This window comes from Sorex araneus, chromosome 2 (genome assembly GCF_027595985.1).
Source record: "Sorex araneus isolate mSorAra2 chromosome 2, mSorAra2.pri, whole genome shotgun sequence".
In the NCBI taxonomy this organism is placed as follows: Eukaryota; Metazoa; Chordata; class Mammalia; order Eulipotyphla; family Soricidae; genus Sorex; species Sorex araneus.
Genome location: NC_073303.1, coordinates 293,522,970 through 293,547,581, shown reverse-complemented (window position 1 = coordinate 293,547,581; position 24,612 = coordinate 293,522,970). Strand labels below are relative to the sequence as shown.

The following is a 24,612-nucleotide window of genomic DNA, read 5'->3' as shown; positions in this document are numbered from 1 at the left end:
TTCTCCCATCTCCCCATTTCCACCCTTTTCCTCCTTCATCCATTTCTCCTCTCCAGAGTAGCCATGCTTATCTTTCAGGTAATGTCTGTTTCAAACTCTAGGTCTCCTCAGGAAGTTCTTAGGAGTCAAATAAAGCTCATTTCATGGGCTGGAGAGATAGTACAGTCTTGCATGCAGTCTGCCTGTGTACAATGTTCAGCACCACATATAATCCCCTGAGCCCTGCCAGGACTGATCCCTGAATGCAGGAGTAAGCCCTGAGCAATGAGGGGTGTGGCACAAAACAAAACAAAGCTAAAACCCTTTTTCTATTTCCAAACTTCCTAGGAGTTCACCTCAGCCTCTTAGTCTACACTTAAGAATTTTGAATCTCAAGAGGCTGGAGAAATATGAAAGTGGGTTGGATGCTTGCTTTGCATGTGGCTGACCCAAGTTCAATCCCCTGCACAAACATATACATATATAATATATAAGCAAATATATATATATTTATTCCCCCCCCCCCGACCCCTGAGCACAGAGCCAGGAATAATCCCTGAGCACCACCAGGTGTAATTCCCTTCCCCCAAATGAAGGAGGAAGAGGAGGAGGGATAGGAGGAGGCGGAGGAGCAGAAAGAAGAAGAAAGAAAAATCTGAACTTTCAGATTTCTCCAAGGAAATTCATTTGCTCTTGCCCCTGGGACTTTCCACAGAGTCCACCTGCTTCTGCCTAGAATAACCCTCTCCCAAACACCTCTTTCACCCGCTACTCATATTTCAGCTTTTGTGTCATTTCCTCGGGGCGGACCTAGCCATTCCCCACCCATGCCTGGCGGGAACTCTGCCCTTGCCACTCTCGGCTGGGGCTTCCTGCTAGCTTCCAGCACCGTTCAGCGACAACCGAACACAAGCCTGTCTCACCCATCGCTGGCTGCAGCTCAGAAAGTCACTAGTCAACTGCAGGTGCTCAAAAACACTAACACATACACGAATGAGTGCACGAGTGAATGAATGAGTAAAAGAGCCTGCTCTCAGTAACAGGTCTCGCCCCCAACGGAGTGGCATCTGCAGGTACCTAGAGAAAGCAGGGACACGTGGGGACGTGGCTAGCGACGCGCAAGCCACCGGGGGGCGCCTCCAGCTCGCGTATCCGCCCGGCAGCTCCGCCGGGGGCGGGGCGCTCCCCGGGACGGACGGCCTGGCCCCGCCCAGTCTAATTCATCTTTTCCCGGGCCCCGCCCGCCGCGGGCCCCGGGGACCCGGAGGACGGGCCTGCGGGCGGCGCCGCCAACTGAACTCCCGCGAAGTGGTCTGGAGGCCGGGCCCGCTCGCCTGGCGCGCGGCGAGTGGGCGGGCGGCCGCCGGGGGCGGGGCGGCCGCGCTGACGGACAGACGCGCGGGGCCGCCCCTCCTGCCCAGAGCGGCCGCTCGGGCGCCGCGGCCAGCAGAAGTGAGTACGTGAGCGGCGCCGCCAGAACCCTGCTCGGAGCCCGGACGGGACGCGCGCGGCCGAGCCCCGGGTGCGAGCCGGCTGGCTGTGCTTGCCCCCCGCAGCCGACGACGACCGCTCGCGCTCCCCGTGCCCGCGTGCGCCCGCCCCGCGCGCGTCCTCCCGCCGCGAGCTCTCCCCGCGCCCGCGATCCTCCTGGACCGGTCCGTCCAGATTCCCGCCGGACCGACCTGCCCGCGTCCGCCGCCGGCCTCGCCCGGCCCCGGGAGCCGCCCGCCTGGATCGCCCCCTCGCCGCGCGGAGCTCCAGGGGCCGCGCGCGCGCCTCCGTCGGAGCCCGCCGGGCCGACCCTCCTCTCCGCGACCGCGCGCAGCCCCGCCGGCGCGGCCCGGCCCGGCGCGGCCCGGCCCGGCTCCCGGAGCCCGCGCCTCGGCCATGGCCCGAGCCCGCCCGCCGCCGCCGCCACCGCCGCTGCTCCCGCCGCTGCTGCTGCTCCCGCTGCTGCTGCCCGCCGGCTGCCGCGCGCTGGAAGGTGAGCGGCCCGGGGGCGCGTCCGCGGGGCGCGGGAGGGGCGCGGGAGGGGCGCGCCGGGGCTCGGCGGACCACCGCGGGGGTCGCCGGGCAGCGCGGGGCGGCGGCAGCGTCCCGGAAAGTCACGGCCGCGCGCCGCGAGCTGCCGCGGGGGTGTCCACGCCGAGCAAGCGGGGGGCCCCTGGCCGAGGAGTCCGGGGCCACCCGGCACGGCCAGGCCAGGCCAGGAGGGGTCCGGTGGGCAGGCACGTCGTGGGGCGGGCGCCCCCGCTGGAGTTCACCGAGAGGGTGAGTGCCGGCACCCCGCTTTGTCGGTGGACCGGTTGCGGGGGTGGAGAGGCGGGGGCTGTTATTGTTTATGGTTTCCCGAGCGCCAACCGCACACGAGGTGCATGCCCGTCTGCGGTCACCCCTCCGTTGGCTAGCAGGACACCCCGAGTGCGCGAGTCTCCGCTGCACCCCTGAAGTTGTGGGGGTTGCCCCAGGGAGCGCCGAGACCCCCCCCCAACCCTAACCCCAACCCGGTGCCTTATCCTTTCAGTGGGCAAGCCCTCCGCGGGCGCTGGGAAACCTGTCAGTGCAATGTGCTTGGGGGCGGGGGAGCGGGGGTCGCCCCAACTTCCAAAGGACGGGACTGGGATGGACAGCTGAGGGGCTGGTGGGCGCACACACATGCCCCTTGGCACAGCCTGCGTGGGGAGCAGAGAGGCACGACACTCGTCACAAACAATAGACACACGAACAGTTTCCAGGAATTTCGGAGCAGTTCAGTGAGAGGAGAGGCAGCTCCCTGCGTGGAGAGGGATGGAAAGCTCAGGAAACGGGGGGGGGGGGGAAGAAGTCGGGGGTGTGGGCAGTAGTTAATTTTCCGAGTCTCGAAGCCGCCGGGTTCACGGGCTCAGTTTGGGAACAAAAGCCCCGGGTTGGGTTCTGCGTAACTTGGATGGCTCCCGTGTCCCTGCGCGCGCGCGCGCGCGGCGGTGGGTAAACTTAAAGGCTGGCAGGCAAAAGAACCGCGGGGCCGGGGACAGGCATGCGGGTGCTTTCGGATTTTCCTCCCGGAGCCGGAACCCCGAAGGGCCCTCCGAGAGCCCCGGCCGCCGCCCGGCCCCTTTCGCCTCCCGGCCCACTGGCGCTGACAGACCGATTCACACGGGTGGACACACGCAAACGCAGACAGACACCCCGAGGTCGCGCCCACACTCGCGCGCACTCCCCCACATGCCGCGATAGCATCGCAGGCGTGAGAAAGCTGTGCGGGGCTTTGTTGTTGGTGCCTCGGGGGTGTCAGCCCAGCGCAGGGCTGGAATTCCCAGGTCGGCACCAGCGCTAGGGGTGGGGTGGGGTGATGCGTGAGACAGGCTAGGGGGGGAGGTGGAGCGCTTGGTTGGGGGTGCGGGTGTGTGTTCCTAGTGCTGGCGAGGGCTGTCTGGGTCAGGTGAGCTGGGCTGCCCTCGGGGGCACTGGGGTACATCCCCTCTCTTTTTCCCTCCGCCAGGGTCTTTCTTTTTACCCTTCAGGCTGCTGGCTGCCATCGGGCCTCCTCCGGGGAGCACGGGGTGCTGACACCCCTCCCCAGGAGAGGGGCCAACAGGCCATTGTCCCCTCCTAATCTTACCCTGCTCCTTCCTGCTCAGCTGTGAAGTGTGGGTCTAAGGCCAGTGTGCCGTGTGCCCACCTCCAGCAAATGTGCCTGAGAAGGGAAGGGGAGAGCCGCTTCCGGGTGCCGGCCCCTGCCCAGAGGACCTCCCTTTCTCCCACCCTCCGCTCCAGAAGGCCCCAGGTCCCCCTCTCCGGAGCTGAGCCCCCAGCTCTGCAGTCCTGAGCTTTGGATGGTCAGGAGTGCAGGGCTGCACAGAGGGCCATTGTTACTCAGGGGTCGGGCTGCTGTTCCCAAGCCCTGCTGGGGGGGGCAGGGAAGGAGAGGGTCCCCCACCTGGGGGACCCCTGTCCTGGAAATTTGAAGGGTGCTGTGCAGGGTCCTCGAGCTGTAGCGCTGAGGCCAGAGGACCCTGTGCCCGTCCCGCAGCCTTATGTTGGGGAGTCCCAGCCTCTGTGTTCCCACCTCCCACCTGGCCAGTCCTGGGCTGGGGGGGGGGCGGGGGGTGGCCCTGAGCCATGTGAGCTGTCCCGAATGGACCCCCAGGGGCACCTGAGCGTTCCTCCCTCTCCATGCACGTGGGGGTCACCAAGGCCCAGTCCACACCTCTCCTTGGCCCTTGTTTGAAGAATTCCCCACGCTTTGCCCCTCGGTTTGATTCTCTGTCCAGCCCAGCCCACCAGTTGCCCTGGGGTCCCCCTTGGCTTGGGAAATAGGACTCTCCGGTGCGGTATCACCCCTGTCCCCTCCGCCAGGACCCCTTCCCCCTTCAGGACACCGAAGCAGCGGCCCAAGCAGGCTGGGAACAGGGTCCAGTAGGGCAAGAAGGTCAGCAGTGGGACGTGGGATAGGAAAGGGTGCCCGGACCCGAGGGGGAGATGCCTGCCAGGAACCCTTTGGAGAAAAAGAAACAGTTACCTGAATCCTAAGGGAGGCCCTGCCCCCTCCACTAGCCCCCTTCTGCAGGTGGAGTGGGGGGCGGGGGCCAACATTTGAGATCATGAGTCCTTCTGACACAGCCCCTGTGGCCTCTCAGAGGTGGCAACCCAAGGGCTGGCTTTCTCTGGCTCACTCAGTGTGAATTGCCCCTGGCACCCCCAGCCCCCCCTTTGTGTTTGTCATGAGCTGGCACAAGTATTGAAGGGAACCAGTTTGCTTGACACTGCCTTCCCCTGAGCCAGAACAGCCAGGGCCGCTGACAGTGGCCTCCGCGGGGCAGCGAGCTGAAGCCCAGGGCCGCCTCGCCACCCGGCCTTCCACTAATTAAACAGCATGAAGAGGCTGAATCACCAGCCCTGCATAGTTGGAAAATTGTAGCCCTGCCTGTTGTGCTGAGTCAAACTGGTTTGTCGGGATCAGGCGGCTGGGGGGTGGGGGGAGGGAGCCGGGGTACAGCTGGGCACCTGATGGAGCCCGAGAGCCCCCCCCAGGCTCTCACCCCTCCCCATTCCTCACTGCTCGCAGACCCCAGAGAGGACCCGCATAGGGGCCACTTTCCCGGGGAGAGGAGCTGCCCACGGGTGCTGCGGGCAGCGGGGTCCAGCCTGGGCAGGGGTCCCGCAGGATGGGCACCAAGAGCCCCCTTGGGGGCTGCCGTGTCTGTGCTGCTTCCTCCTGCTCCCGCCTTGCCAGTTGATTTCCCGATAAATCCTCTGGCTCCAAGGGACAGAGTGAAATGCCCAGTGCCAAATGCAGTCTCTGTTCGGAGCCAGCCCCTTGCCCCTCCCTCCGCCCCCCAACCTAGAGGACCTCAGGGGAGGGGAAGTGAGTCCTGGGAAGTGAGATGCTCCACGCCCCTGGCAGGGGAAAGCCCCCCCAACCCCTCCCACGGCTGCTCGTGCCCAGAGCCTGCGAGTTGGCCCCTGCGAATGTACCCCTGCCTAGGCAAGAAGGCTGGTGGATCCAGCCAGCGAGGGGACCCCCTGGGGGAGCAGCGGCCAATGTGGACACTCCTCCCTCTTCTCAGGCAGGGCTCCCGGCACCCCCTTCTCTCATCCTAGACCCTGTGCTCCTGGGCCAGACCCTGAGAGTCCCGTGGCCACCCCCACCCCCACCCCCCCTGTACCGTTCCCAGGGTGGGGTGGCCTGAGTGGCACGGGCCTGGGGGTGAGGCTGAGTGTTCGGTGGCCCCATGAGCTTGGGGGCCCCCGGTGCTTCCCCAGGCCAGGTGTGGGGCCGTGGCTGCCCAGTGAGGCCCTCTGGCCGAGACAGCGCTCCATGGGGGGCTCCTGGACAGCCCCGCCCCTCCCACCTCCGTGGGGAAGTCCCACCGGAAGCCCGGGAGTGAAGAGTGCTCCTGGGCCCAGCCCCTGCCCAAGCGCTCGGGGCCTTGTGACAGTGCCACTGTGCTGGCAATAAAGTGGCCTGCCGCTGGGAGCTCAGCCGGGAGGCCACACCCCGCCGCACCCAGAATCTTCTCCAGCGCCCTGCCCCTCTCCAGCCTCGTGTCCTGTGACAGCTCTAGCCAGCCCGGCCAGGGCCCCCCGGAAGCCTGTCTGGGTTTGCGCCTTCCCTGTCACTGTCCTAGCGGCCACTTGGTACTAGATGCTGTCCTCTCCCGTCCCACAGAAGACTCATCCCCTCGAAGGATCCCGTGCTTACGGAGTCCTCTGTGTGTGTGTGTGTGCGTGTGTGCATGTGTGTGTGCGCGCACGTGTGTGCACGCATGAGGACATGTGTGTGTGCGTGTGTGCATGCACTCATGTGTTTGTGGTGTGTGCACACATATGTGTGCATGTGCATGCGCATGTGTGTGTGCATTCGTGCCCATCCGAGTGTGTGTGTGTGGTGTGTGTGTGCGTGTGCAATCTGAGACCACACACACTTGAGGCGTGGACACTCCCTCTGTGCCTGCAGCCGCCTGCAGCACGTGCCCGAGCGCGCGGACATCTGTGTGTGTGCAGCTGATGCGGCTGTGTATGAGTGTTGGGCGAGGCGCGGCTGTGCCCGGGACTGACGTGCCGGCGATAGTGGGTGCCATGGGGTGGGCGCGGAGAAAGCCTTGCTGGGGCTCTGGCTCTGTGTGGGTGCCCCTGTCTCAGGAAACTCACACACAAGGGCGGGACGGGCCCGTCGTTGCCGGAGGCGAGTGGAACCCGTGTAGGAAAGAGACATTCCCTGTGTGTGGATATATGAGAGAGACTCAGCAGAGGACCATATGCATCCGTGTGTCTGGAGAGACTCTGTGTGTGTGTGTGTGTGTGTGTGTGTGTGTGTGTGTGCAGATGATTATGGCTTTGTGTGTTTTGCTCACTCTGTATAGAGTCGCCTCCCTTTGGCCCCAGTGGTAGGGAAGGTGCCCAGCTGGAGAGAAGGTGCTCTGTGTGTGTGTGTGTGTGTGTGTGTGTGTGTGTGTGTGTCTGTGTCTGTGTGTCTGTGTCTGTGGGCGCTTGTGTGCGTACCCCCCCCCCGAGGGCCACACAGCTGCTGCCACGTGGCCGTTCCCCACGGCCCCTCGAACCCTGAAATAGTTGTTCCACTTCTGGGTCTGGAACCCCTGTTCAGAAAACCCACTGGGCTGGCCTTGGGGTTCCTGCTGGGGTTCCCTGCCTGGCCAAGCCTCAGCTATGGGAGGAACCAGCCCCACGGCGGGCAGAGGAGACGGGGTGTCGGAGGCAGCTGGGGTGGATGGAGGGCATTCATTCGTTCCTCTTTTGTTTTTGTGTCTCCTATCCTTTTCCTCATCATGTACGCACGCACTGACACACATATACATGCTCACATATGTGCGCGCGCACACACACACGCACAGCCACACACAGCGAGCAAAGGTGGCCTCTGGGACTGGGTCTGTCCCTCCAGGGCCGCAGACATCGCGCCCGTCTTTCCTGGGGCTGAGGCTGAGCACCTTTGGGTGTCCATCTTGCTGTGGGCAGCAGCCCCCTTCCCTCCCCCAGAGCCATGCGGGGACTGAGAGCGGGTCCCTCCCCACCAGTGACCAGAGCCCTTCCTCCGGCACATGAGTCGAAATCCAAGTCCTCCTCATTAATGGGAAAAATGTGCCGAGATTGAGCGATGGCCAAGGGCTGATCTCCTCCCTCCCTCCCTCCTTCCCTCCCTCCCTCTCTCCCTCCCTCCCTCTCTCGCTCCCCAGAAATTAAACAGAAATGAAGAGTCGTGTCGTTTCCCCCCCCAACCCAACCCAACCCCGCCGGCCTCCCCCCTCCTCCCCTCCCCTCCCTCCCTCTGCTCGGAGCCAGCTCAGGGCTTGTTTTAAACTGTAGAGGAATCTGGCTGGAGGGGGAGGGGGCTGAATATTTGGGTTTAAACAGTTCCAGATGGGTTTGGCACAGACCGCGCAGAAGGAAGTGAGGGAGCAGGAGGAGAGAGGCAGCGCGAGGCAGCCGTGGGAGCTCCGGGCAGCGGGCAGCGCAGCCGGGCCCTGTGGCCGGGGCGGGCCGCGTGGGGCTCCCGGGCCGGGCGTCTGTGCTGCTGGCCGGGGCTCAGGCCGCCCTCGCTGCGGTTCTGTCTCCTCGGGCCGTCTTGTCTCTCCGTCTCCCAGCTTTTGTAGTCGTCCGCTGGCCATCACCCCTGTCTGCTGCTGGCCAGCCGGCCGGGCACATCCTCCAGCGCGGTGCCGCCCAGCCTCTGCCTCCCTCCCCGGCCCCTGCTGGAGACCCCCGCCCTGTTGGGCTTCCCTGCCATGCCGCCTTCAAGGCCCGTGTCTGTCTGTCTGTTTGTCTGCCTGCCTGCCTGTCCTGCCAGAGGGGCCTGACAGCTTCCCCCTGCAGCTGCTGCAGGGAGGGGGAGGGAGGGGAGCCCCATCCTTAAATCCCGCTGCGGGTGGCCACAGCCCCTTCTCCTCTTTGCCTCCACAGGCAGCTGTGTGGCTCAGCTCTTTCCCCGGGACCCCCGTGCTGCTCCGTTGTCTCACAGGACCGCCCCATCTCCCCGGCCCTGGGATGGAGGGTTGCCCCCGTCTCCCCTCCCTCTGCTCCCCAGGTCCGATTTGGGCGGGGGGGGGGGCACCCTGTCCGGAAGCAGAGCTGTCGGAGTGGAACTCCTGTGAGACGGGGCTGATGGCTGGAAGGGATGTGACCCTTCAGTGGCTGGGCTCGGGGTCAGGGCAGACACTGAGCCTGGAACAGGGTCAGGGGCACGACCAAGCCCAGGGCCCTAGAGGCACACAGGAAGTCCTCCAACCCCGGCTGGTGGGGATCGGGGAAGGCTTCCTAGACGCGGTGTCTGCTGCTGAATGGCTTTGCTGGCTTCCCAGGCTCTGGCCCATTCCCCGTCACAGAAGCACGGTTGTCAGATATCCGAGTGCCTGGCTGGGGACTGGTTGTGGGGTTAGACACGGATTTGAGCCGCCCTGCAGCCTGTCACCCCCAGGGTGTGTGTGCGTGTGCGCATGTATGTGTGTGTACATGTGTACATGTGTGCGCGCGCCTGTGTGTGTGCAGGGGATCGAGCTCAGGGCCTTCACACAGCTGCTGTCCCGCCAAGCTGTCCCCTTGCCAGGTCCCAACACTTTTCCCGTAAGCCACTTTACCCGGGCATTGGTTTTCCTCCTCTGTGTTCCGGAAAGGCACCCCCACCATGGCAGGGAAGACGGGGCGAGCAATCCAGGAGCTGGACTGGGTGCCTGGGGGCCCCCCAGCCCACTTTCCCCGGGGGAGAGCGGCTCTCCCTTCTCGGGCGAGTGGGAGCCCCTGGGCAGGCGCTGGGCCTTGGGGGTGGGAACGGAGTCTACGTGGGGGAGGCTTGGGCGTGCCTGGGCGGCTGGGGGGGTCTTCGTATACTGTTTGTTGCAGGGTGAAGGTCCTGGAGCGAGTGCCTGTATGAAGCCGCAGGGCTTGTAACAGACACCCCAGCCACCCTCTCTCCTTTGGGGCAGTGGCGTCCCAGTGATGTCTTCAGGGACAGGGGCGCCCAGGGCCTTGTGGGGTCCCCGGCCTTCCCTAGCTGACCTCCTCTCTTTCGGCCCCATCCTGAGCTCCACCTCTGACTGTTTTCCTCTTTGTTCTCCCAGAGACCCTCATGGACACCAAGTGGGTAACGTCTGAGTTGGCGTGGACGGCTCATCCGGAGAGCGGGGTAAGAATCCTGAGTCTTCCCCCCCACACCCGCCGTGGAGCTGGACACGGGGGTGGGGGTGCGTCTGTGTCTGTCTGTCTTTCCTGTGGCTGCCCCAGCGTCATCACTCACCTCCTTTCCTTGGTCGGAGTTTCTCTCTCTCCCTGAAGCCCTGCCACGTCCTGCTCCCGCATGGACGGTCACTGTCCCCACCTCTCAGCCCCGCCTGTCCCCTCTCTCCTGCCTGGAAGCCCTGAGATGTCCATTCTCGCCCTCTTGCTTTCTCCTGTGACGGGGAAGACCCATGGCTGGAACTCAGGGCAACTTGGTTCCCCGCCTCTGATGCGCTATGTGACCTTGAGCAAGGCGCTTCACTTTTTTGGGGGGTGGGACGGGGGTGGGGAAGGGTGGCCTTGGGCCTCACCAGGTGGTGTTCAGGATTTACTCCTGGCTCTGCACCACAGGGGTCACTCCTGGCAGGCTTGGGGGGACCTTGGGGGTGCCAGGGACTGAACCCGGGTCAGATGTGTATGTGCCAGGCCAGCCCCCTGCCCACTGTGCTGTCGCTCCAGCCCTGAGCCTCCCTTTCCTGATCCTGTTTCCAGACTGTGTGGTGCCTGTCACCTGAGTTCTCGGTGATCATGCCAGCCACGCTGAGCTTGGTAGCCAGGCCTGACGGTGACCGGGCAGTTCCCTTTTGTGGGCCACAGCTTCCTCTTCGCTAGAGTGGGAAGTCCAGGAGCAGGGTCCTCATGGAGTTGTCCCCCCAAGTTTATTTACTTTGATTTTGGGCCACACCTGTCAGTGCTCAGGACTTCCTCCTGGCTCTGTATTCAGGGATCACTCCTGCAGACTTGAGGGACCATGCGGGGGTTGCCGGGGATTGAGTTTAGGTTGGCAGCGTGCAAGGCAAGCACCTTTCCCGCCATACTCTTGCTCTGGCCCCTCCAATTCCTCAAGTTTCAGTGTGGTGGCCATAGTGAAGGGCGGGAGGCATTGGGAGCTTACAAGCCTGGTGCATATGCTAAGCTGGTTCAGTTCCTCACAGCCTCATTTAATTCCAGTCAGCCCCATTTTACAGGTAATGAAACAGAGATGGAGAAAGTCACTATTACTGCTCAGAGAGTACTTATGCAAGTACTTTGTTCTTAGTGCTTGGTTCATGGAAAGTCCTAATTCTTGTTTTGTTTCGTTTGCTTTTGGGGCCACCCTCAGCTGTGCTTGTGGCTCACTTCTGGCTTTGTGTTCAGGGATCACTCCTGGCAGTGCTTAGGGGACCATAGGTGATGGGGGAGAATGAGCGGGGTTGACTGCTGGGAAGGCAGACACCTTAACCCCTGTACTATCTCTTGGGCTAATTCTTTCTTTGTTTTGATTTTGGGTCACAGGGGGTTTCTCCTGCTGCATTGCCCTAGGGTTGTTCCTGGCCGTGCTTGGGCTTGTGTTTGGAGGGGGGGGGGCCAGAGAGACAGGCATGAGTGCCTAAGATTTGAACCCGGGCTTCCTGCACGCAAAGTATGTGCCCCAGTCATGTGAACAATCTCCCTGACCTTGGGGGAATTTTTCCTTTGTTTTCCCTTTGGCGCCACACCTGGAAGTGTTGAGGGAGTTCTCCTGGCTCTGTGCTCAGGAATCACTCCTGGTGGTGCTCAGGAGACCAGATGGGATGCTGGGAATCAAACCTGGGTCAGCCGTTTGCAAGGCAAGTGCCCTGCCTGCTGTACTGTGGCTCCGGCCCGATTTTGATTATTTGGGGGGCTAGATGGGGCATGGAACCCAGAGCTACATCACACTTGGGAGGCAGGTGCTCTGCCTCAGAGCCGTATCCCCACACGTGGCTTCATTCTTCATTTCATGATAGTGTTTCTGAGGTTACCGTCATCTGGGAAAAGGACCACACTCCACTACCACCGAAGTTTCCTTCCACCCTCCACCAGTGTCTCTTGTCTCTTCCAGCCTGCTTTGCCTCCCTGTCCCCCCAGTGTTTGGTGATTGGTTCTCAGTATTGACACGTCTTTGTTCTCGGAGGCAGAGAGGTGAAGGGCACTGACATTTGAACCCAGGCCTCCTGCAGGCAAAGCATGTGCCCCAGCCACGTGATCAATCTTCCTGACCTTGGGGGAATTTTTCGGGTTTTTTTTTTGGGGGGGGGGCACCACATCTGGCAGTGTTCAGGGGGTTCTCCTGGCTCTGTGCTCAGGAGACCAGATGGGATGCTGGGGGTCCAACCTGGGTCAGCAGCAGAGAGCAGGGATCTGAGCCCATGTCGTCAGTGTACTCTGCCTCCCCCCCACACACACACATACACATCTCCAACACAGGTGGGGCTCACTCCATCTGTCCCTCTCTTATCCCCCCCGCACAGTGGGAAGAGGTGAGCGGCTACGACGAGGCCATGAACCCCATCCGCACATACCAGGTGTGCAACGTGCACGAGGCCAGCCAGAACAACTGGCTGCGCACGGGTTTCATCTGGCGGCGGGACGTGCAGCGGGTCTACGTGGAGCTCAAGTTCACGGTGCGGGACTGCAACAGCATCCCCAACATCCCCGGCTCCTGCAAGGAGACTTTCAACCTCTTCTACTACGAGGCCGACGGCGACGTGGCCTCAGCCTCGTCCCCGTTCTGGATGGAGAACCCCTACGTGAAGGTGGACACCATCGCACCCGACGAGAGCTTCTCGCGGCTGGACACGGGCCGGGTCAACACCAAGGTGCGCAGCTTCGGGCCGCTGTCCAAGGCCGGCTTCTACCTGGCCTTCCAGGACCAGGGCGCCTGCATGTCGCTCATCTCCGTGCGCGCCTTCTACAAGAAGTGCGCCTCCACCACGGCCGGCTTTGCGCTCTTCCCCGAGACCCTCACGGGCTCCGAGCCCACCTCGCTCGTCATCGCCCCCGGCACCTGCATCCCCAACGCCGTAGAGGTCTCCGTGCCCCTCAAGCTCTACTGCAACGGCGACGGGGAGTGGATGGTGCCCGTGGGCGCCTGCACCTGTGCCACTGGCCACGAACCAGCTGCCAAGGAGTCCCAGTGCCGGCGTGAGTGGGGCGGGGCCTGGGCACCTGGGGCGGGTCAAGGGGCGGGGCCAGGCCAAGGCCACGCCCATCAGCTGCCTGGGTCTGTAACCACATCCCGTCCTGGGTGGAGGGAAGCCAGGGCCGAGGGAGCAATGAGGTGGCAATCAGGGGATGGGGAGGACAGACATGGGGTGGGGGGGTAGCCAGGGGGAAGACACAATGCAAGCACTAGCGTGAGAGTGACGTGCCTGGGGGATCCTCGCTAGGCGGGCAGCGTACCAGGCAAGCTGGTGGCAGACCAGGAGGGTGGCAGCGAGGCCCGCCTTGTCCAGCTCTCAGGGTGCTCTTTGTGGCACTGGATGGGCTTGAGAGCTGGAGGGACGTGGGCTGTGGGCACCTGCTTGGCCCTTTGACTTTGGTCTGTGATCTGCCGCCTAAAGGCGGACTGTGTGGGCTCCTGAGAGTGCTTCTGATTGGTAATGACGTGGTTGGATTGGGGGGGAGTCGGGGGGTGGACCCTGGGAACGCTGTTTCCATGAGCTTATGTGGACCAGACCTCAAAACCTTAACTTTCCATAACCCCACCAAATCCGAATTAGAAATCCCTGATCACAGTGGTCAGGGAGCCCCCGCATCCCGACCGATGGGAGGGGGGTGCAGGAACTTCCTTATCTTCCTGCCTTAGGGGCCTCGTGTGCACAGGGGGCAGGGGTGGGGCGGGCTGACCCACGTGGGTGCCTGGGAAGCCCAAATCAACGCCGGGCTGGAGGTGAGACCAGATGCATGATTTGTTCCTGGCTGCATCCGTCCGTGCAGGGAGGAGCTTGTCTCGGGTCTTAGCCCCGCCCCATCATGGCCCCCCACGCCCACCTAGCGCTGGACTCCGTCTGTGTCCCCTTTGCCCGGAAGAGGCCGAGTCTCGGGCCTGAACCCCAGGCCTGCTTGGGGGCGGGGGGGGGGGGGGGGGAGCGTGGATGGCGCCAGAGCTGCCGTCCTGCCACCGCGGCCACGCAGGGGTGCAGCCCTGGCATGTGGGCACGGGCACTGCAGGCTGGCTGTGAGGCCAGCGTGCTGCCCCCACGGCTGGCACGGGAAGAGGAAAGGAACAGGGCCTTGGCTGGCCTCTCCGCTCTGCCCTGCGTCCCGGCCCCCAGACTTCCCTCCCCAAGTGGAGACAGGGGGTGGGGGTGATGAGCCTGACAGCCTGAAGAGGGGCTAACACTCTGCAGGGCCCTGGCAGGAAATGCAGGCTGGTTCCCATAGCAACCGGCCGACTGGGCCTCTGCCCCCTCCCCCACTGCTCGGAGTCAGGCTGGAACCTCACCTTAGGGAGGGGAGATTAGCCCCCTCCCCCACCCAGAGGACCTGCCCCACCCCTGCAGGGTCCAGGTTGTATGCACCTTTCTCACTACTCTAAGTCATCGGCTCTTAAAATATTTGAGCTCTGGGGCTGGATAGGATAGCGGGTAGGGACTTGCCTGGAACCTGTCACCGACCAGGTTGCATCCCTGGCATCCCATTTGGTCCCCCAAGCCTGCTAGCACTGATTCCTCTGCAGCCAGGAGTGAGCCCGAGCACCAGCAGGTGTGACCCAACTACCTTATCCCACTCCCCCGCCCCCTCCACCACCACCAAAACCAACTTTAAAAAGTCATTCAAGTTTGAGCCATGGGGATGGAAACGAGCTGCCCAGGGCGCCGTGTGTGGTTGGCAGAGGGGAGCTGGAGAAGGGAGGTCCTGGGGGTACTTGGTGGAGGCACTGAGGCTCTGACCTCCAGGTGACCCCAGCCTTCCTGCCTGCTCTCTCCCTCACCTCTGCCTTCAGCCCCTGCCGGGGGCTGAGAGAGGCCTCAACTCAGTGGGGAGGGGCTGGCCCCTGCCACCTGTCCCGAGGGACCCCAGGGGAGAGCTCCCGGGGCTGCAGGGAGGAGGGGGAGCGTCCCAGCCCAGCACGGGGACTGCCCCCCACCCCCAGCCCTTCCTTGCCCCGACAAGCCCAGCTGATGGAGCTGACGTCTTCATCTTTGTCCAGGAGGCCCTGGGGTGGGGGGACAGGGGCAGGGTGGAATCTGCTGACGTGCGTCTTCTGTGGGGTGAAAGGCCTGTTGTGGCTGCTGCTCAGGTTGGGTCGTTCCAGCAGGGGGGCCCCCCACGCCCCTCCCCCAGGCCCGGGAGCCGGAGGGTCCCACCGGTGGCAGGGAAGGGCCAGATAGCCGTGGAGGCGCAGGGCTTCCGGGACTCCTCAGGGCCCGGGGTGAGCATGTCCTTCCTCTGCGCCCCTCTCCTACAGCCTGTCCCCCCGGGAGCTACAAGGCGAAGCAGGGAGAGGGCCCGTGCCTGCCCTGCCCGCCCAACAGCCGCACCACCACGCCCGCTGCCGGCCTCTGCCTCTGCCACAACAACTTCTACCGCGCAGACTCCGACTCGGCCGACAGCGCCTGCACCAGTGAGCCTCACCACCCCGCCCGCGCCCCTCGTCCAGCTAGGGAAACTGAGTCTGGGGAAGTGGGATATGCTGTTGAGCCAGGGCCCAGCTAGGAAGTGACCGGGCCTGAGGGGGAAGGCAGGACATGGGGCTCAGTTAATAATCCATGTTCGTGTCTGGAGCCCAGCACAGGAAATGGTCCGGCCCACCCCCAGCCCTGCACAGGGCCTCCGGCAGGTGCTGTGCTCACGAGTGACCCCTGGGCAGTGCTCAAGGGATCCTGTGTGATTGGGAATGAATGGAGCAAGCGCCCTGCCCACCTCCAGTACTGTATCTCCAGCTGTTTTTAAGGTTTTGAGGTCCACCCAGTGATGCTCAGGGGTTACTCCTGGCTCTGTACTCGTGAATCACTCCTGGCAGTGCTCCAGGGGACCATCTGGGATGTTGGGGATTGAATCCCAAGTAAGCCACGTGTAAGGCCAACACCCTACCTGCTGTACTATCTCTCCAGCTCCTCAGGGCTTAAACCCAAGGGGTTATTTCCCATTTGCAGCCCCTTTTTGCCCAAGGAAAAAAAATTTTTTTGGAGGGGGCACACCCAGCAGTGCTCAGGGCTTACTCCTGGCTCCACACTCAGGAATCACTCGTGGTGGGTAGAATGCCAGGGATCAAACCTGGGCTGACTGCGTGCAAGGCAAGCACCCTACCCGCAGTACTATCACTCGAAATTTTAATGTGATCCAGGGTCGACAGGTATGAAAAATAGGCCGGCAAATCAAACCAAGTCATAAATTCATTTTTCATTTTTAATTCATTATGATGAATGTGTTTATACCAGTGTTGACATTTACGGGCCTGGTGTACATAGTTACATCACCACCACCGCCGTGTCCAAGACCCTCCCGCCACCATCCCCCTAATGAGATTCATTAATTTTCCTTTTGAAATTTATTTCTAAAACACAGTGTCACAAGTTACAGGAGCCCACAGGGACTTATGACTCACACACGGCCCCTGACTCTAGTGGCCGGAGAGCAAGTACAGGGGTCAAGGTGCTTGTCTTGCATGTCGCCAGCCCATCATGACCCCCGAGCACAGCCCACATGTGTGATACACCCCAATAACACAGCTGGGAGCTAGACCATCCTCTGTGTAGAACTGCTGAGATGGGGGTCTCACCGTCCTGGCTTTGGTGCCGGTGCTGTCAGAGGGAGAAAGATAACAGCTGCTGTCCGAAGGGGCCAGAGTCAGATCAGGGACGATGGAACATGCCAGTGCTGCTGGCCGGGGAGACCCAGGAGTTGCCTGTGGGAGGAGTACAGGGGTCAGAGAGCAGGTGAATGAAGGAAAGCTTCCCGGAGGAGGTGAGATTGCTGGCAGAGCCGGGAAGGCTGACTAGGAATCCACCCGTGAAGGCAATGCAGGAGGGAGGAGGCCAACTGAGGTGAAAGGGTGGTCCAGGCCCCAGCAGGGAGAAAGCTGCAAGGCCTGGAGTAGGACCAGGGCCGTGGTACAGTGGGGAAGGCATTTGCTTTGAATGTGGCGGGCCCCCAAGCCCCAGTGATCCCTGAGCACTGCGGGGCGAGGGTGGCTGAAGCAGGTGCCTGGCCAGCACTGCGTGATCACCCCCCTGCTCCCGCGGGGCCCCTGAGGCCCGAAGCTACCCCCCATCCCCACCCCGCAGCACTCAGGGTGACCCCCCCCCCCCGCCCGGCCCTAACGCCCCCTCCTCTCTCCGCCGCCCGCCTCCCCGCAGCTGTGCCCTCCCCGCCGCGGGGCGTCATCTCCAACGTGAACGAGACCTCGCTGATCCTCGAGTGGAGCGAGCCCCGCGACCTGGGGGGCCGGGACGACCTCCTCTACAACGTCATCTGCAAGAAGTGCCGCGGGGGGCCCGGGGGGACGCCCTCCTGCTCCCGCTGCGACGACAACGTGGAGTTCGTGCCCCGGCAGCTGGGCCTGACTGAGCGGCGCGTCCACGTCAGCCACCTGCTGGCCCACACGCGATACACCTTCGAGGTGCAGGCGGTCAACGGTGTGTCGGGCAAGAGCCCCCTGCCGCCCCGCTACGCCTCGGTGAACATCACCACCAACCAGGCGGGTAAGAGCAGCTCTCGGGGGCGGGGCCTGGGCCCGGAGGCGGGGCCAGCTCTCCAGGGGCGGGGCCAGCTCCTTGCAGCCAGAGAGCCCCTGGGAGCCTATGCTGAGCGCCCCTCCCCTCTTCCCCCAGCCCCGTCCGAGGTGCCCACCTTGCACCTGCACAGCAGCACGGGCAGCAGCCTGACCCTGTCCTGGGCGCCCCCCGAACGGCCCAATGGCGTCATCCTGGACTACGAGATGAAGTACTTTGAGAAGGTCAGCGGCGCAGCGGGCAAGCCGGGCGGCCAGGCCTCTCGCAGGCCGCCGCGGTCTCTCCCGCCCACCCCCACCCAGTGCGGGGCCTCCTGTGAACACTCGGGTGGGGAAGGGACCCCGGAAGCACCCCTGAGATGCCCCTTTTCTCTCCCCGGCCGCAGAGCGAGGGCATTGCATCCACGGTGACCAGCCAGAAGAACTCTGTGCAGCTGGACGGGCTGCGGCCGGAGGCCCGCTACGTGGTGCAGGTCCGCGCCCGCACGGTGGCGGGCTACGGACAGTACAGCCACCCTGCTGAGTTTGAGACCACCAGCGAGAGAGGTACCCGGCCCCACGCCCTGGCCCCAGCACCCTGCCCTGGGGCCCCTACTCCAAGCCCTGCGCCCCAGCCCTGCTGCCCTGGCTTCAGCCCCCAGCCCCTGGCGCCCTCACCACGCTGCCTCCCCCCTCCAGGCTCCGGGGCCCAGCAGCTGCAGGAGCAGCTTCCCCTCATCGTGGGCTCTGCCATGGCGGGGCTGGTGTTCGTGGCGGCTGTTGTGGTCATCGCTGTTGTCTGCCTCAGGTACCCCCAGGCCTGTGGGGACAGGCCCACTCTGGGAGGCGCTTTCCCCGGGCACTGCTGAGCCCCCCGTGCCCCGTAGCCGACTCCCATCGGCCACTGCCCGCCTCGGCTCTGCACTCCTAAAGCATCGTTTGCAGTCTAGGCTTGTGTCTACTCCCCAGACCCGGGCCCAGGGGGTGCTGTCCCTGCCAGCCATGGGACCAGACACCAGGCCATCTGCGGGGTGGGGGGGTTCCCTTGAACTCGGGGAGCTGCTGGGCTTTGCTCAGGCCTCCCCTTGCCCCTCCCCCGCAGGAAGCAGCGACACACCGCAGATTCTGAGTACACAGAGAAGCTCCAGCAGTACAGTAAGTCCGTCTCCGTGTGCCCATTTGCGGGGGGGGGGGGGGCAAGAACACCCTCCCCTGCCTTTTTCATTCCTTACCGTCCTGGGCAGCTCATCCTCAGAAAGAGACAAGATATGTGCATGCAGGAAGTCATGAGGGCGCAGTTAGGTGCTAAGCTCCATGTTCCTGTTAGAGAGGGCATGGAGAGTTCAGAGAAGAGGAAGGCTTCCTGGAGGTGGCGGCGGCCAGCCCCGCGCCAAGCCCGAGCCTGGCGGGATGGACGAGCAGGGTTGGGAGGGTGGGGGAGAGCATTCCTGGCTTGAAGAGCCACTGGAAGGTCATAGGTGGGGTGGGGAGAGGGCCCGGCTGTGGGGGCAGAGAGAAGGTGGGTCTGCCAACTCCTGGGAAGCTGGGCTGGGCAGCCTCGGCCAGTCCGAGGAGGGTCGAGAGAGGCAGGCAGAGGAGTTTGGACTTGACTCCGCCATCGGTAATCCGCAGGGCTCTCGGGGGAGCACAATGCGTGCATTGTTTTGGGGAGACAGGTATGCGGGAGAGATGGGTGGGAAAAGGCCAGCGGCACAGAGCCCAGCCTGGAGGCTCTTGCAATAGTCTGAGTGTTGAAGGCCTGGCCAAGGTCAGGGGCAGTGGGAACGAGGGAGTTTGAAAGAGGGTTGGGACGCGATGAGAGACGAGGGAGAAGGGAGAGTAAGAATCCGAGGTGGGCAACCTTTATGGTCACGAGCGTTCTCATGGACGGACAGCCCAGGTGGGGGGGCAGTGGCAGAGCAGGCCCACTGTGGGGACGCGTCTCCTGGGCGGTCCCTTCCTGTCCCCAGCCCTGAGAGGTGTCCACTTCTCAGGCCCACCTCTTCTTCCTCCAGTTGCCCCTGGAATGAAGGTGTATATCGACCCGTTCACCTATGAGGACCCCAACGAGGCCGTGCGCGAGTTTGCCAAGGAGATCGACGTGTCCTGTGTCAAGATCGAGGAGGTGATTGGAGCAGGTGAGTCCTGCGGCGGCACCACAGGGCGGGGATCCCAGGGGTTCCCCCGGGGACGGGGCCCAGAGGTGGGGGGCGCAGCAGCCCATCCCGGAAAGGACTTCTATGGGGCCGGAGCAATAGTCCAGCAAGCTGGGCGCTTGCCCTGCACGCAGCCAACCTGGCATCTCGTACGGTCCCCTGAGCTCTGCCAGGAGTGATTCCCTGAGTGCAGAGCCAGGAATAACCTCTGAGCACTGCTGGGCGTGACCCCCAACAAAAACAGAACCAGAAGGGACTTAGACCCTGTGCTCTGTGTCCTCCAGGGGAGTTTGGGGAAGTGTGCCGGGGCCGTCTGAAGCAGCCTGGCCGCCGGGAGGTGTTTGTGGCCATCAAGACCCTGAAGGTGGGGTACACGGAGCGGCAGCGAAGGGACTTCCTGAGCGAGGCCTCCATCATGGGCCAGTTCGACCACCCCAACATCATCCGCCTGGAGGGGGTGGTCACCAAGAGTCGTCCGGTCATGATCCTCACCGAGTTCATGGAGAACTGTGCCCTGGACTCCTTCCTCCGCGTAAGAGCTGGCCCTCGGTCCACCCGCTGCCCTCACCTCCCGCCTGAATGGGACTCCATTCAGGCCAGCAGTGGGGATCCAGAAACACTCACCCGAGGGGCCGGCCTGGTGCAGGGTCACCACTCGCCCTTCAGTCTCTGACACTGTGGCCTTGGGCTGTTCACCCTCTGTCTGAGTCTTTGTTGTAAAACGGGAGCGGGAGATCTTGGGGGTTCCACATTGGGGGGCCACTTAACTACAGAGGCTGGCTCCCCCCCACCCCACCGTGCAGGGTCCCAGCCATAAGACGGACCTGGCGAGGATAGGGAAGGGGAGGGAGGTTCTGAGCCCAACCTCTCTGCTCACGGGCTGCAGCTCAACGACGGTCAGTTCACGGTCATCCAACTGGTGGGCATGCTGCGAGGCATCGCGGCGGGCATGAAGTACCTGTCCGAGATGAACTACGTGCACCGGGACCTGGCCGCCCGAAACATCCTGGTCAACAGCAACCTGGTGTGCAAAGTGTCCGACTTCGGCCTCTCGCGCTTCCTGGAGGACGACCCCTCGGACCCCACCTACACCAGCTCCCTGGTACAGGAAGCTGCGGGCTGGGCGCGGGGCGTGGGGCGGGGGCGCCGGGCCCGCCAGGCAGGGGTTGGGGGCTCGGGACCAGCCCTGAGTTGCAGGGTGAAGGGTGTGTGCCCCCCCCACCAGGGCGGGAAGATCCCCATCCGCTGGACGGCCCCCGAGGCCATCGCCTACCGCAAGTTCACCTCCGCCAGCGATGTGTGGAGTTACGGCATCGTCATGTGGGAGGTGATGAGCTACGGAGAGCGGCCGTACTGGGACATGACCAACCAGGACGTGAGTGGGGCTGGCCTGCGCGCGCATGCGCGGGGTGGGGCAGGGCCGGGCGGCGGCCGGCCGGGGCACGGGGCTCCCTGGCTCAGCCCCGCCAATCCCTGCTCCCGGCCCTAGGTCATCAATGCGGTGGAGCAGGATTACCGGCTGCCCCCACCCATGGACTGCCCCACGGCCCTGCACCAGCTCATGCTGGACTGCTGGGTGCGGGACCGGAACCTCAGGCCCAAGTTCTCGCAGATCGTCAACACCCTGGACAAGCTCATCCGCAACGCGGCCAGCCTCAAGGTCATCGCCAGCGCCCAGTCGGGGTCAGTGCCTGTGCCCCCCTGCTCCCCAGCCTGCCGCCACCGCCGCCGCCTCCCCCCTCGCTGGGAGGGGCTCACCGGGCACCTCCCTTCTCCCCGCAGCATGTCCCAACCCCTCCTGGACCGCACGGTCCCCGACTACACGACCTTCACGACGGTGGGGGACTGGCTGGACGCCATCAAGATGGGGCGGTACAAGGAGAGTTTCGTCAGCGCCGGCTTTGCATCCTTTGATCTGGTGGCCCAGATGACGGCAGAGTGAGTAGAGGGCAGGCTGGGGAGGGGGGTGTGGAGTCCGGGGGGCATAGGCCGGAGACAGAGCTTCACCCTGCCCCTCCTGTGCTGGTCCTCGCCACAGGGACCTGCTCCGGATCGGGGTCACCTTGGCTGGCCACCAGAAGAAGATCCTGAGCAGTATCCAGGACATGCGGCTGCAGATGAACCAGACGCTGCCGGTGCAGGTCTGACACCTGAATCCCACCAGGAGGGTGTCCCCCGCCCCTCCGCCCCCCGGGACGGCGCAGGAACCGGCCGGCCAGCTGGACTTGAGGACTTTTGGGTGCCTGGCCATCAGGCTGGTGGCCCGGAAGATGGAAGTTTGGAGAAGGCCCCCGCTGGGACTTCTCCCCCAGGCTGGGGCTCCCTCCCAGGCCGGTACTGCCCAAACCTCTTCATATTGAAGACGGATTAGGAGAGGGGGAACGAGCCCTCCCCGAGCCCCTCGGGGCCCAGGCCTTTCTGCTTTCCAGTGGGGGGGTTCCCCACCATGTCAGACTTGACTGTTCAGTGCCGGGGGGGCGGGTTCCCAGCAAGGGCAGCTGGGGAATAAGCCCCAGATCCACAGGGCCCAGCCCTGGGAGGGATCTGGTCCCCCCCAGGTAGGCAGAGATTGGCCCCTCCCTCAGGAATCGGGGGAGGGGACTCCGGCCACAGGGAAATGTGACACCCTGTGACGTGAGGCAGCCACCTGGCACCTTCAAGTTTGCACAGGGACTAGTTCTGGGGGCCGAGGGCCCAGCCCCACCCCCCCCCCGCCCTTGGTGCTGTCATAAAGGGGCTGGCAGGGGCCCTCCGAGGAGCAGCCCCTTGTACCCCCGCCCCCGCCCCCCAGAGACTGACTCTCCGAGCCAGAGACAGGATGTGTGTGAGTGCGTGCATGCGAGCGTGTCGGAGTGTGTGTGCGTGTACAGATGCACAGAGAGCATGGGTGAGCGTGTCAGAGCTTGGCCCTGAGCCCTTGGGGCCAGCTGGGCCTTCAGCAGAATAAAGGCAATAAGATGATGACGCCCTGCTCTCCTCTCCTGTCCGTGGTCCCTCAGCGTCTGCCCTTCACACTGTTCTCTAGTCCTTGGGGTATGTTTTGGTGGGGTGGTGGAGGGGCGTGGGGAGCCTCAGCCGGCAGTGCTCAGGGCTCACTCTTGGTTCTGCACTCAGGGGTCACCCCTGGTGGTGCTCAGAGGACCATATGGAGTGCCGGGGCATCGAACTGGAGTCACTCAGCCTGGGCCCAGCTCCCGTTCTGTTCTCGGTCCTCTTGCATTTTACAAACTTGGGGTGACCACAACAGAGAACAAGTGCCCCAGAGCTGCTCTTGTTATTTTCAGCTTCTCTCTCCGGCCATTCCTGGGGTTAAGGCAAGACTGAGAACTGGATGGGGTTTGACGGGACAGTCCTTTCCGTCCCCACTGTTCCTGTGGGAGCGGAGGGTCCAGGGAGGAGGGTGGCTCCCGGGGTCCCGTGGTCAAAGTCAAAGGGGACAGGAGCCCACTAGAGTTGGGGTGCAGAGACGTCATCAGCCCAGACGTGTGATGACTCTTCCACGAGTGCTCACTGTGCTCCAGGCACTGGGCTGAAATGCTGCACTGATAAACGGATCTTATTTAATCTCACGACAGCCCAGACAGGGCAAGGCAGGAAGTTGTGTTTTGGGGGTTTTATTTTTTTGCATTTTTTTTTAAAATCTCCTTTTTTCACAGAGAAGGAAAGGGAGACGTTAAGTAACTTGCCCAAAGTCACTGAGCCAGTAAGTGAGCCTCAGGTCTGCCGGGATTCCCGCCCCAGCCCGCCTGCACACTTCAAAGGCTCGGCGGCGGATAAATAACAAGAACCAGGGAGAGGGTTAGGAAAACAGCTTCTAAAAATGTCAAAGGAGAGAACGCGGGGCGGGGGGTGGCGCTCAGAGGGTCCTTGGATGCAGAAACAGACGATCGCGACTCAGGGGCAGCCCTTTTCCTAGGGCGCTTGGAGGGGCCCTCGTGCAGGATGTCTGCAGGGACGGAAGAGTGTCGGGGGTTTCTCCGTTGAGGGCTGTTGGCAGCCCCGGGAGGGCGCAGACAAAGCCCCACGGGTCTCCGGCCTGCCGGCTCTGGCGCGGGGAGGGGGTCCTAAAGGCGATGGCAGCGGCGGGGTCCAGCCCAGATGAGGCGTCACAGCTAGCAGCGGTGCTGGCTCAGGCGCGCGCGCTCCCGGTCGCGCGCGGCTCCGGCACCCCGCGGGGATGCGGGTGTTGCGGGCGCCCCGCGGGCTCAGCCTTCCCCATCCCCAAGCCCCACCCCACCCCACAAGGCCGTGGCTGCCCACACCCCCGGCTCAGAGCTGTGGGAAGGTCAGGGGTTAGAGGGGGGCTGCCGCGGAGGAGGGGGTTGGGCTACCACGGGAGGGGCGCCCGCACACCCCGCGCCGCATTTCTGGCCTGAGATAAAGGGAAGAGGGCGCTCCAAGCGCCTGCGCCGGTCCAGTCCCCACTCCCTGGGCTACGGGGTGGGGCGAGTCCGAGGGGCATCCCTCTGGCATTGGGCTGGCCGCACCGTGCACGCTGCCCAGGGGAGGGTGCGCCCAGAACTGCACAGAGAGGGCCACGTTTCATGGGTGCCCCCATCGCCGCCGCCACCGAGGGTCCCACTGACACTGTGCGCCCCCAGATCTGGGGTGCTGAGAATCCGCTGCTGGATGCGCCTGGCCCCGAGCCCCACACCCTGCACCCGCATATATGCACTTGCGTGGGACTCGACAGGGGCACCCGACACTTAGCAAAGCCACATTCCACACCCCCCGCCTTGTCCCCAAATTACCTGGCTTACCGGGATTCACACTTCTGGGGTACCAGACCCTCCCTTGGACAAGCCTCCCAAGCCGACAGACAGTCTGAGAGCTTAAGACTCAGACCAGGTGGGGGAGGGGAACAGAGACGGAAGGACAGACGCCACCGCCTCCCCCTGAAGCCTCCCTAAGCTGTTCCCTCCGGGCACCTGGCTCCCTAACCTCGGTCTCAAGTCACCGAGGGCCAGGGGGTGGGGCAGGTTAGGGTACCAGGACAATGAAGGTGCTCTGGTGGGGTCCGGCTCTCCTGGGAGGCAAAGCCAAGGAGGAGAAGAGGGGCTAGAGAGGACTTAGCGCCATGAGCTCATGCTCTGCTTATAATAGCCCTGAGGTCACTCAGGCGGCGGTCCCAGTAGCTCCCCACCCCCCACCACAACAAAACAAGCCTAAAAGGAAAGTGGGGAGAGGGGCGTCAAGTCAGTGAATCTGCTCATTAGAGTTAGTTCCACATGACGCGGTGCTAGCCCAGAAACCAGATCTCCCCTTCCTGCCTAAAGGAGAAGCCAGTGGGGGGGAGCTGGGGGGCACTGCAGGGCAGCTTTGATCACT

General features: G+C 63.6%; 1 protein-coding gene across 1 annotated transcript; it reads left to right on the top strand.

Annotated features, from left to right (window-relative positions):
- The first annotated feature begins 1,834 nt into the window (after positions 1-1,834).
- EPHB3 (EPH receptor B3) lies at positions 1,835-22,231 on the top strand. The gene is made up of 16 exons (XM_055126317.1): positions 1,835-1,963; positions 9,534-9,598; positions 11,943-12,615; positions 14,885-15,040; positions 16,776-17,120; positions 17,250-17,374; positions 17,536-17,695; positions 17,828-17,936; positions 18,231-18,283; positions 19,144-19,266; positions 19,569-19,816; positions 20,171-20,386; positions 20,510-20,659; positions 20,774-20,967; positions 21,067-21,222; positions 21,323-22,231. The coding sequence occupies exons 1-16, from the start codon at positions 1,867-1,869 to the stop codon at positions 21,429-21,431; spliced, it is 2,979 nt and encodes a 992-aa protein (XP_054982292.1). The 5' UTR covers positions 1,835-1,866; the 3' UTR covers positions 21,432-22,231.
- The last annotated feature ends 2,381 nt before the right edge of the window (positions 22,232-24,612 follow it).